General features: G+C 49.1%; 5 protein-coding genes across 5 annotated transcripts; 3 read left to right on the top strand and 2 right to left on the bottom strand.

Annotated features, from left to right (window-relative positions):
- Positions 1-97: 97 nt before the first annotated feature.
- N7529_002174 (uncharacterized protein) lies at positions 98-853 on the top strand (the record flags this gene model as incomplete). Its single annotated transcript, XM_057237702.1, has 3 exons — positions 98-306; positions 372-564; positions 614-853. The coding sequence occupies 3 exons, from the start codon at positions 98-100 to the stop codon at positions 851-853; spliced, it is 642 nt and encodes a 213-aa protein (XP_057100313.1).
- Positions 854-2,022: 1,169 nt separating this feature from the next.
- On the top strand, positions 2,023-3,721 carry N7529_002173 (acyl-CoA synthetase; the record flags this gene model as incomplete). The annotated part of the gene is made up of 3 exons (XM_057237701.1): positions 2,023-2,302; positions 2,367-3,502; positions 3,557-3,721. The coding sequence occupies 3 exons, from the start codon at positions 2,023-2,025 to the stop codon at positions 3,719-3,721; spliced, it is 1,581 nt and encodes a 526-aa protein (XP_057100312.1).
- Positions 3,722-5,175: 1,454 nt separating this feature from the next.
- Positions 5,176-6,804, top strand: gel2 (1,3-beta-glucanosyltransferase gel2; the record flags this gene model as incomplete). The annotated part of the gene is made up of 4 exons (XM_057237700.1): positions 5,176-5,184; positions 5,244-5,374; positions 5,451-5,550; positions 5,602-6,804. The coding sequence occupies 4 exons, from the start codon at positions 5,176-5,178 to the stop codon at positions 6,802-6,804; spliced, it is 1,443 nt and encodes a 480-aa protein (XP_057100311.1).
- A 1,404-nt stretch (positions 6,805-8,208) lies between these two features.
- On the bottom strand, positions 8,209-8,628 carry N7529_002171 (4-carboxymuconolactone decarboxylase family protein; the record flags this gene model as incomplete). The annotated part of the gene is made up of 1 exon (XM_057237699.1): positions 8,209-8,628. The coding sequence occupies one exon, from the start codon at positions 8,626-8,628 to the stop codon at positions 8,209-8,211; it is 420 nt and encodes a 139-aa protein (XP_057100310.1).
- Positions 8,629-8,907: 279 nt separating this feature from the next.
- On the bottom strand, positions 8,908-12,286 carry N7529_002170 (F-box and WD domain protein; the record flags this gene model as incomplete). The annotated part of the gene is made up of 2 exons (XM_057237698.1): positions 8,908-11,900; positions 11,956-12,286. The coding sequence occupies 2 exons, from the start codon at positions 12,284-12,286 to the stop codon at positions 8,908-8,910; spliced, it is 3,324 nt and encodes a 1,107-aa protein (XP_057100309.1).
- Positions 12,287-12,500: the final 214 nt, after the last annotated feature.

Here is a 12,500-nt window from a genome sequence, read left to right as displayed (position 1 = left end):
ACAAGTCAGACGGAGATAAGCAGTATCTCCGACTACATATAACCCTTGCCCTGGGGATCCCACGTAGTTCATTCCCTCAGCATTCATTATATACATTATGAAGCTTATTCTCACCGGCTCAACTGGCTTCATCGGTCGTGAAGTCCTTTCTCAGTGTCTTCAAAATCCCGCCATAACCTCTGTCGTGGCGATCAGTCGGCGTGACCTACCGGCACACGAGAAGCTCCAGGTCGCCTTGGTTGAGGATTTTCTTTCCTACCCGGACTGCATCCGGGATCAACTCAAAAATGCGGATGCATGTATCTGGTAAAAAGGATCACCACAGCTCGTTCACGCGATACAATGTCCTATACTAAACTTTCATCTCTTAGGGCACTGGGCAAAGCTCGCATGCCCAATAATGAGACCGCTCGAATTGTGAGCTTGGATTATACCCTCGCGGCAGTGCGAGTCTTCCAAGATATATGCCAGCAACCATTCCGATTCATATATTGCAGCGGTGGTGCCGCAGAAAGAGACCAAACCAAGTCACTCTGGTTCATGCAGGATTATCGACGTATTCGGGTATGCTATTTAGTTCAAGCAGTGATCGACACTTATTGATTTCTGATAGGGCCAAGTCGAGAATGAGCTTTTAGTGATTGCTAACAAGCATCCTGGGTTTGGGGTATATATATTGCGCCCGGCTATGGTTTTGGCTCGTGATATGAGCTTGCGCAGTCTGGCGTTTGGTTTGGGGCCGTCGGTCAAGGTGGACGATCTTGCTAGGGCCATGATTCGTTTGGCTATGAATGCTGCGAACGATGTAGAGAGAAACATATGGGAAAATACTGATATCAATAAGGGACTATAGTCTAATATCAGAGACCAAGGTTGTGCAACGCATTGGTCCAGGGATGTTTTGACAATTTGCATTCTTCATTCGTATGTACATATGTACATATGTATCTATTTCATGATTAGACCTCTCCGTTTGGCCTCGTCACAACTGCAAGCGAATCTTAACCGCGATTTTCAATCGTTTTGCACCGTACGCTAACGAAAGGGCTCGGGTTGGAAGAGCAGAAGGTGCAAGCTGTTGATAAATTATCGAGATAGATGAACTGATAGAACGAGGCGTCCAGATTCGGGACATGGCGCGGATGAAGAAAGACACAGATCTGGGGAAATCCCAGTCACTTGGAATCTGCTTGGAAGGAGCGAAATGGAGCATAGACGGCGATCTGCTCGTAGCCGAGAGATAAACTGGAAGCGTGCAACTTTACATAGACCTAGGGTACTGTGAAAAAGTACGGAAGTAAGGGAAGGGAAGAAGAAACTCCAAGGCCCCTAATTAACTACATATCCATAAACGTAGGCTAAGAGGTCTGAACAGGCCGCCCATAACCTGGAATGTGATGCTAATTTGAAACACATGGAGGCGGTTACCACAGCCACCGACGCCGCGATAGCAAAGTATTTTGATAATCACTCGGATTTCGGGCGATAGCATACATAAGCGTACAGATGAATTGCAAGGAGGAGAAACTCTCCATAAGGGCAATGGCATTTGACACCCACGAGTCAATGAACTATGGTGTCTAGGGCAAGCCGATCACTATGTACGTAGGGCTGATTTGCTCACTGGTCAACCTCATGGTGACTAAGCTTTATAAGTACCTACTTATGTACATAAGTAGGTATTCATTATGTTGGATCAATCTCAGAGATGAGCCCGTTACAATTGTTTTCCTATAAAATTAAACCAATTCTACTCGTGCAAACTGCAATCAACCTCAAGTAACATCAAGTAACACCTTCAATCCCTACTATACGTTGTATAGGTATTCAATCTAAATGACGAAACAAACTCCACATCGGCAATACTCCGCGGCTAAATGCAACAAGGGGGTTCGGACTTGAAATCATTATTCGGCCTTGGAATGATTGGGTTCCAAATCCTACTTTTAACAATTTCTAGCATATTTCCAATCGTTTGTTCATATCATTGATACCCTTTGCGTCAAGTCACACGTAACAGTTATGCCGATCCCCTCCCTCCCCCTCTTCGCTGCGGCGGAGCAACACGCCCGTAACCCCGAGAAGATCGCAGTCATCGACACCACCAAACAACAGTCTTTCACATTCGTTCAATTACTAGCCGATGCCGCAGGATTGAGGAAGCGCATACTCGAGGAATTGAGCCTGACGGTTTCGGGCGACTTGGAGGAGCGGCGCATTGCCTTCCTCGTGCCCAATGGCTACGACTACGTTGTCGCGCAATGGGCTGTTTGGGCAGCGGGTGGTGTCTGTGTTCCACTATGTAGGTTGAAACATTCAATGTCATTCAAATATGAATATAGACAGCTGACTTCCATTCGCTTTAGGCACAAGTCACCCGGTCAAGGAATTGCTGTACACCGTGGGCGATTCTGACCCCGCGTTGATCATCGTACACCCGCATTTCGAGAAGATTGCGCCCGCATTGCGCGATGGATGCACCACCGATATCCCATTCATGGGCCTCGAGCCACTTTTCCATTATGAGGCCCCGACTCTGCCTTCTTTCTCCCCGCCTTTTGCGCTCTCCCGCCGCGCCCTGATGATCTATACCTCTGGAACCACCTCAAACCCAAAGGGTTGTGTCACAACGCACGAGAACATCACATTTCAAGCGGGTTGTCTGGTCAAAGCGTGGGATTATAGTCCCTCTGATCGTCTTATTCATGTGCTGCCGCTCCACCACGTCCATGGAATCATCAATGGATTGACTGCCAGCTTCTTGAGCGGCACCACGGTGGAGATGCATGCGAAGTTCGACCCGAAGGTTATCTGGGAGCGGTGGCAGGACCGAGGTTCGTCGACGTTGTTCATGGCTGTGCCGACAATCTACTCCCGCCTGAATGATTACTTCGATGCGCACATCCGCGGCACGGAGCAAGAACACGCCGCGCGGGCTGGAGCACAGGCTCTGCGGTTGGTCGTCAGTGGGTCTGCTGCACTTCCGACCCCTATCAAAGCTAAGTTTGCCGAAATCACTGGCCAGGTTTTGCTGGAGCGGTATGGAATGACCGAGATCGGCATGGCACTGAGTTGTGGGCTTGAAGTTCAGAAGCGGATCGATGGCAGCGTGGGGTGGCCGTTGCCAGGCGTTGAGGTCCGCTTGACTGAGAAGGAAACGGGTCGTATTGTGGACGAAGTGGACGAGGATGGAATGATTGAAATCAAGGGCGGCAATGTTTTCCGTGAATATTGGCGGAAACCAGAGGCAACGTTATCAGAGTTTACGTCCGATGGTTGGTTTAAGACTGGCGATGTGGCCAAGCGCGACGCGACTGGTGCATACTTTATTCAAGGCCGTGCATCTGTCGACTTGATCAAGTCTGGTGGATACAAGATCTCGGCATTGGAAGTTGAGCGCAAGATGCTGGCTCTTGATGCGATTCAAGAAGTAGCAGTAGTGGGCTTAGCCGACCAAGAATGGGGTCAGCGAGTCGCTGCAGTGGTCAAATTCAGAGACGGGGTAAGTTTGACAGTCCAGACCGAAAGTATGTTTTCGATGTACTAACCAACACAGGCTACACCGCTAGAACTTCCCACATTACGCGCTGGGCTCAAGAATGAAATGGCGCCTTACAAGATTCCTACTGTATTGAAGGTTGTCGATGAGATTGAGCGCAATGCCATGGGAAAGGTCAACAAGAAGGTCATTGTGCAAAAATACTGGCCAGATAAGGTATGAGGACATGAGCGATACGATCAACAACGGATGAAGGATGAGAGACGACCAGGATTTGTTTCCATTTCATTAGCGAACATACACTCATAGATATGACTATTTGGCTGCCTTGGACATAGAAACAGACGTTTCGCCACCAACCTTGGAAGTTCCGTATATATAATTCACACTGTCAGATCCTGAGTTCATGGTATGTAGACTCCACCTCAACCAAACGGAATTGTCGGATGTGATTCAAAATCTCTGTTTGCTAGCGGCATGCAGTCAGCTGTTCTGCTTCCTTGCTTCACTTGAATATTTCTATGGATTTTAACAAGATCGTGAAATATTGAGTCCTTGAAACCTGTTATAAAGCCCAAGAGCCCGAACAGGGCCGTCATCTTCCAAGCCCTAATTTGGCACCATATCAGTTGTCTATGCGCCTGCCAAGAACTTCGCGTTAAATACTTCATATACGGTACAGAGATAAGTCACCTGGACACTCTTAACGGTCGCTGCAGTGCGAAAATAACCAAGCTGGGAAATTAACGGTTTAACAACAATGAAAAACTGGAAGGACCCATGCTGTATGTTTCCTGAGAGGCTCTATTCTATGTATGGGGTTTATGGGGGGAATCAAACATACTCCTGACTACAATCAGCACTGCCTACTCCGTAGTTTGCCCAGAGTGCCCAGGTTGCCCAGACATGGCGAAGTGAATATAAAATTAGAAAGAGTGAAGTAAGAGGCCGAAACTCTAGCGGAAAGGTAGGAGTTCCTTGGCCTCAAGGACTTGGCGGCTATTCCCGCTCGTTCGTCCTTTGATTGATTGGTTCTTGGCGAAAAAGTGGCTGTTTGGTTTTAGGCGAAGAAACTTGGCTAGGTTTTTGTTTTAATTAAATAGATGGGTTTTTATTTTGACTTAAAGAAAAAGGGGGTTGACAAGGGAAGTTCATTCTATCATAATTTAGGATTATATTCAAGTCAAGAATGCAACTAAAGTAGGATGATGTAGTTAATTAGTGATGTAGTAAGTGAGAGGAGATTTGTATGTGAAACAACGCGGGATTACGTCGGGATATGTCGAGCCCTTCAAAGAAAAGAAGCTAGATAAAGGGTTAACAGATTTAATAGAACTAAAGAATATTATAGGACCTACCTAACACTACCGAAGACTAACTAAAAACCACAAACCCACTATCGTGAGACCCCTATTTGCGGATTTTAACGATTCTCCACAAAATTGAGACACGATAATCCTTGTGCTTGGAACACTCCATTTTCATTCTTTAATGATCCTCTTGTGCCATTATATCTTCTTTTTCTTCTTTCTTTTCGTTTGAGTATCTGAGGTGATTTCATACATTCGTTTCGCTCCTTCCGCGCATTGCGCTGTCTCTCGCTATATACTTTCTAAATCTCACCTGTACCCAATTTCCTCTTTTATACCCTCTTATCGTGTTTATTTTATTTCACAATGATTCCTGTAGGTGGTTTCAGATATTAATTCACTTCCCAACCACTGACCAAACAAAAAAACAACAGTCTTACGCTCGTCTTCTCACCTCAGTGTGTGCGCTTGTCAGCACTGCGGCCGCCTTGACCCCCCTCGAGGTCAGCGGAAAGGACTTCGTCGATTCCAAGACTAAAGATCGTTTCCAGATCATCGGTGTTGAGTAAGCTAACATTCCACACCGGGGCATATACCCCTTGTCCCCCCACATTTTACGGATGTGGCTGACATATCGTTAGTTACCAACCTGGTGGCTCTTCTGGCTTCACCGCGAAGCAGGATCCTCTCAGCGATGGAGATGTGTGTTTGCGCGATGCTGCCCTTATGCAGCGCCTGGGTGTAAGTCTCCACTTTTTCAAATACCTGTGCAGCAACTTATAGTCATGATAGATTAACACTATTCGTGTCTACAACTTGGAGCCTAGCCTGAACCACGACAAGTGTGCTTCTATCTTCAACGCTGCTGGTATCTACATGATCCTCGACGTCAGCAACCCTCTGGAGGGTGGTTACCTTGACCGTAGCGCCCCCTGGACTACCTACAGTGCCATCTACTACAAGCAGGTCTTCGGTGTCATCGAGGGCTTCAAGAACTACGACAACCTTCTCGGCTTCTTCGCCGGAAACGAGGTCATCAACGAGGATGCTACTTACACCGCCCCTAAATACATCCGCGCTGTCATCCGTGACATGAAGGACTACATCGCCAAGAACGCTGACCGTGCCATTCCCGTGGGCTACTCCGCCGCCGATATCCGCGACATTCTGATGGACACCACTCGTTACTTCGAATGTGACCTCAAGAACTCGACCTCTTCCCGCGCTGACTTCTTCGGTCTCAACTCTTACTCCTGGTGCGGCGACTCTTCCTACAAGTCCAGCGGTTACGATGTCCTGACCGAGGACTTCACTAACGCTACTATCCCTGTCTTCTTCTCCGAGTACGGCTGCAACGACGTCCAGCCCCGTGTCTTCACCGAGGTGCAGGCTATCTACGGTGTTGAAATGACCCAGGCTTTCTCTGGTGGTCTTGTTTACGAGTGGACCCAGGAGGATAACGACTACGGCCTGGTCAAGATCAACGACTCCAACACCGTGACCACCCTCATCGACTTCGACAACTTCCAGAAACAGATTAACAAACTCGACATCGACCGTATTACCTCCAGCAACTCTACTCAGGCTAACGTTAAGGCTGAGACCTGCGCGACTTCCCTTATCACCAGCAAGTCCTTCTACAACGCCTGGGATCTGCCCGAGGTTCCCTCCAAGGTCTCCGACTACATTAAGAACGGTCTACCCAACGCCCCCACTGGAAAGCTTGTCTCTGTTTCTGGCACTACCATCCCTCAGAAGGTGTACGACCACACCGGCAAGGAGATCACCGGCGTTAAGTTCGAGGTGAAGTCCTCTGTCAACACCCCCTCTTCCTCTTCTACCTCTGGATCCGGTAGCTCTGGCTCCTCGTCAGGCTCTTCCTCCACTTCTTCCGGTACTTCTACCTCTACCAATGCCGCCGCCCCCAACGGTGCCCCCTCTCTCGCCCTTGGCGGTCTTGGTGGCTTCTTCATGCTTCTTGCAGCCCTTGTTTAAACACCCAGCGGGTGGGGCATAAATCCCTTGGGGTTTTAGAGCTTAGCTCGGTATGCCTTTTTGAGATTGATGATGATGGACCTCGAGACCTTATCTCAATTGTGGTTACATCTCCTTCGTCCGAATTTCCTGTGATTCACTTTTTTATTTGCACATGATCCCTTTGGCCCTTCGAACAATTCATGTTCTTTGTTCTTTTCGTGTTTTCAAGCCGTCCTTGGCATTCGCATACAGCAGTAAACCATCGCATGTACATTGGGAAGGAGTTACTAGATACAATGCATCGTGGCAAGAAAGCTTTTTTAATTCAACCCGTTAGTCCCAATAGCACTTTCACTCCTGATCGTCCCATAGTAGGCCTGTCACAGCTTGGAAGAGCAGTCATCATAGATAGTAGCCCCAAAAGCCTTTCCTTGATCAACGCCTTCAGCGAGAACTCTCAATACCCGCTTGAGGATCTTACCAGAGGCACTCTGGGGATTTTAGCAACAGGAATAATCCCACCCCGAAGCCTCTTATGAAGAGTCAATTTCCCATCGACATAATCTATCAATTCCTTCGCGAGTTAGTCCGACGTTTTGGTCGTTGTTTCAAAATCTACATACGCAATCGGTACCTCGGTTGCAATCTTTTGAATAAGAATACTATCACAGGTGCGTCGTGAACGAGCGCATGCTCGTGCAGAATAACCTTTAGCTCTGCTGGCCTGAAACGGAATCCCTTGTGTTTGATGAGATCTTGCAGTCGGTCTGTGACGTAGAGATTGCCTCCTTCATCTTGATATCCGATGTTGCCGGTTATGAACTATTTTTCCCATCTGGCGTGATGGAGCGAGCAGTTGCTTCGGCGTTGTTGTGCATCCGCGGAAAATGGTCGGTCCTCGGAGACAGAGTTCGCCCTCGCCCCTGTTGAATTGGTTCCCTTGCTCGTCGATGAACTTCGCCTCGACCCTGGGCAGTACATGTATGTACATATGCATTTATGACGCAAGATTTTCACTATAGCCGAGAGCTCGGCTGAATTGACAAACGATAGATAGATCTACACTCCAATTGGGATTCCAAGGTTTCCCCGCATACCTTTGCTTTTGATTTCTCTGGAATGACTCAGTCTCTCTACAAGACTCTCTCGGCTCGTTGTTCGCGGTTATCACCATAGTTAAAGCCTCCCCCCAGATATCTTACTACTTTGGTGTCCTGAGAACTTGAAACTACCTCAATATATTAAGTTCAATAACCAATATGATAGTTTTCTTCTGTCCATATATTGCTTATGCCAGTTGCCTGCCTCAAATCTGGTTTTGTATGGATGCTGAAACTTTTGCATCACACCAGACAACATATGTATATTGGCTATTGCTTCATGATAAGGTATGATCTTGAAAAAACAGCAACAGAATCCGCCTCACAGCTTGGACTTCCTATCAGGAACATCCTCAATATCCTTCAAAACCTCATCAGCAATCTTGAAAGCCGAAACCGCAGCTGGCATACCATAATACATGGACATATGAATCAATATTTCCTGAACCTGAGCCTTGCTAACACCATTTCTGATCGCACCCCGTAGGTGCAGCTTGAATTCATCGGGCCGATTCATTCCCGCCAGCATGGCGATGTTGAGCATTGAGCGTTGCGCGCGGGTTAACCCCGGTCGCGTCCAGACCATGCCCCATGCTGTTTTGGTGACAAGATCTTGGAAAGGTTGTGTGAAGCTGTTGGGTTGTTTTTGAAGGACCTGATTCACGTAGTCGTCGCCTAGGACTTCACGGCGCGCTTTTAGACCCGCTTGGAAGAGGTCGTCTCCGGAGGGGTCGGAGGGCATTCTGGCGTAACGGGATGGTGATTGAATGGTAATTGGTATATGATATAGGATTGAGGGGGCTACTTCTGTGTATAGAGAGGTAGAGTGGTGATGGTACACCGAGTTCACCTGGTAGGCGTTGAGCTTGCAAGGAGAAGGAGGCTGGATTGGAGAATGTCGGAAGTCGGCACACTACAATCAATGCATGTATTGATGTATCATATGCATGTTGAAATTTTGGAAGAATTGGAAGCAAAAGCAATGATATTCTCAACAAAAAACACAGAAATCAAAAGTACTCTATGCCCTCGCTTTGCCTTTCCCTTTACCCGACGGTGAAGACGGCGCAAGAGAGGGAAATTCCTCCCACTCCTGATCCTCCTGGCGACTCTTGCCCTCGGCCAGGCTCAATTGGATAGCAAACTCCAGATCATCCATCTCTTGTTGTCTACTATTCCCAGCCTCCACTTCAGGCGATGGTGATCGAGGCCGCACTCCCTTCGCATACTTGATGGGAATCGAATGTGTTGAATTATATGTGTTCTGGTCATCAAGTAGACTCAGGCGAATTGCCTCGGCAAGTTCATCGTCGACACTATCATTTGCGGACTCTTGGCAAGGAGATGAAGACGATGAGATCTCGCCTTGGCCAAAAGAACTCGGCCCGACCGTATCAAATGAAGCACTGGTGACTGAGCTCGATATCGCTGCGCTGTCATTGGCTTTCGAGGCCTCACCGGAAAAGGCCTCCTCACTAAGGAGTTGGGCATATGCCAAAAGCTGCTCCTCGTCAATATCAGGGCCTAAAAGATCTACTCCGAATCGTGCACTCAGATGTGCCCGCTCTTTCTCATCGGCGATCTTTTGGCGTTGCAGCTCCTTCCGTTCATCTTCAATGTAGTCTTCAATTGCACCTCGGCCACTATTGTTGAAGCGCTGACCTTCCCCACCCCCGTTGCCCATGCGCATTAAGCGGCGAAGGCGGCGCTTGCTAGTCTTGTATTTCTCAGCCCCAGTGGAACTGTAAGACCAGTAGCGTAGGTGTGTGCCCAGAGAGACCATGCCGCGCAAAATAGTGGGGTCTGTGTCAAGACAGATAGCGCCTGTCGCATAATAGTTGTTCCCAACTCCCAAGGCAGATGCTTCGGCCTGTACGAGTTGACGACGGGCACGCTGGGAGAAGCGAGAACTGATCGTACGTATAGGCTTAGTAGACGATGCAAGCGGATCCCAAGCCTGGACAAGTCCATCATTTCCACCGTGTACCAAGTACAACGATGTGATGCCCAGGCAAGACACCTGGGGCGACTCCGTATTGATGATGCGCAATGGGGATATGGACTTGATGACATCTGCAGACTTGGCCGCCGGTGCTCGAATGTCCCAAACAAACACCATCCCCGAGCTAGTTCCAACGGCTAGGTATCGAGCACGTTGTCCAGGAACTTCATAGGCAGACCGCGGTTGGTCCATGTGTGGCAACATGGGAGATGATGATGCCGACGAAGCAAAGCTTCCGGACATGGCGAGAAGAGGATCCTCCTCTGCGGTGACGGTGGCAAAGATGGACACATCCATGGCACTGGTGCTGATTTTCACGGATTTGCGGTCGCCAAAGACGAAATTGGAAATACGCCATCCGAATTGAGCCAAATTTGCACTTGATCGACTGGAGGCTCGGGAAGGTGGAAGACTACTAGGCACCTTCAAACTTGAGCCACTGGTAGGGCCACCAAATATTGATGGCGGGGTTGGAGTAGCGCGAGGAAAGGGTTCTGGTGTGGTTGACGAGCTCACATCGGATTTGGAGACTGTGCGCGTAAAGCGCCGAATCGATGCCTTTGTATCTTCATTCGAGCCGCGCGCAATGACAATGATCGACTCGCCAGCCCCGTGACCATCATCACCCGCAAAGTCCACCTTGAGATCACGTTCCATGTCCCAGCTCTCACAGAGCTTACGGAAATATTTGGGCTTGAATGAGATGAACTTCTCGATCTCCTTGGTTTCAGCGGCAATCTGGTGTTCATTGAGTGCCATGGAATCTGATGATGACCGCGGACTATAACTACCATCAACCAATTCTTGATTGAAGGGGTCAATGCGTGCCACGCGTCTGCTCACTTCAACTATGTCCCAGTGCACACTTCTGCCCGTCTTCCAAGCCACTTCATCGAGTTGCTCGGCGTTGAGTTTAGCCGTGAGTGGAATCTCTGGTGACCGGGGAAGTTCAGTCAAGTAAAAGATTTCACCAAGAGCGTTCAGAGCAACAGCCCATATGCGGCGTCCTGAATAGCGCTGTGGTGAAAATTGGTCATCCACAGCAATACCAATGATAGGAACACCAGGGCACAGAACCCATCTGGCAGTTACTTGACCTGGCGCATACCGTCTGTCGTAAGTTGGATGTGGTCCAATGGAATATGCAGTCAGTATACCAGAAGAGGAGCCAGAGAGCATGCCAACAAGCCCCTGGGTCATCTTTAGGACGTGGGAAGACTTGGCAATCCACACCGAGCAGGTAGCCTGCGTGATCATATTGATGGCAGGAATGCCGAGTGGTGGATGAGAGCCCAACTCTGAAGCTCCTAAGAAGCGACCGCGCTGCTCCGTTGTTGAAATGAAGTAGCTGCGTCCCTGCGGACATCCCTCGCCATACATCATGCCGTATGGTTGACTAACGTCCATTACATTGGGCATACCAACAAAGTCACCCGATCCGAGACCATATTGTGCTTCACCGGGAAACATATCAGCGAAGTGGCGGAACATTTGGTGATCTGCGATACCCCAGGTGCCCACCTTCACGGTCGAAGGGTCACTGGCAGATGCGACCCCCTGTTCAGCAGCGCCGTGAATGAAGAGCGGGTCCTTATCAGGGCTGAAAGATGCATGGATGTGGCTGACTGGATAAAGTAACTGTGAGGTATATGTAGCTACCGCACTTCCATGGCGAGCGCGCACAGAACGCATATTTCCCGCCTTGACGGGGTCGAACTGCGCGGGTTTGCCTCGAGATAGTGATCGCATCAGACGGGTACGCAAGATGTATTCGCTGCGCCATGACGCCAGTGCAGTTAGTCTGGTGAAGAACCGCCTGTCCGACTGCAAGTCCGCCTCATTACTGATAGTGTGTGTGCCATCCTCCACGGTTTGGGGCCCGGGGAAGAAGCGGGAGAAGGCAATTCTCCATGCATGGGGTGTCGTGACTAGTGAATGGAATCGACGCGATACCAATGTAATGGCGGATAGGGACTCGGGAGATAGATGCGACAGGATATGAGTGAGAACCTCTGGAGATTATGGCGATGAGCGGGAGAACTGCACGGTGGGGTTCAATATATTTACCATTTGGAAGTACCTCAATGAGTACCTGTGGCTTTTCATCAAAATCCACACCGAATCCAACTTCATTTGATTTTCTTGGGGGAGACCGAGCATTCTCATGCTGGTTCACTCGATTGGAGGGCGGGGCAGAGGAGTCCCCGTTCAGGGACGCGTGGATTTTGTCTTGTGTTGGCATGCCCGAGACGTCTGCAGAGTCACTGGGCTCCTCATGGAGGAAGCCAGTGGCTTGAGCGTCATCGAGGTCATGTCCATGCTGGGTGGAACTTGGATTTATTGGGGATAAGTCAATGGGGGGCGTATTTGGAGACACGGCAGTTGGCTCTGGTTGCATAAAAAGGTCTTTAAGGAAAGATGCAGCTATAGCGACTGAGCCAGTAAATTCTGGGTCAGTCGAAAAAGTAAATGCGATGCGAAAAGGAAAATATAGAGGAAAGTGATGTGTAAGAAGAAGAGAGCAATGTCGCGGAGAAGAGAAGGCGACCCGGAGTGGCCATCCCGCAAATTCCGATGGCTCATAGTGGCTCATGCGGCTCTGCCTGCGCCCT

This window comes from Penicillium soppii (assembly GCF_028829465.1).
Source record: "Penicillium soppii strain IBT 18220 chromosome Unknown utg000003l, whole genome shotgun sequence".
NCBI classification, from domain to species: domain Eukaryota; kingdom Fungi; phylum Ascomycota; class Eurotiomycetes; order Eurotiales; family Aspergillaceae; genus Penicillium; species Penicillium soppii.
Note: the sequence above shows the minus strand (reverse complement) of the source record. Positions and strands in the feature narration are given on the sequence as shown.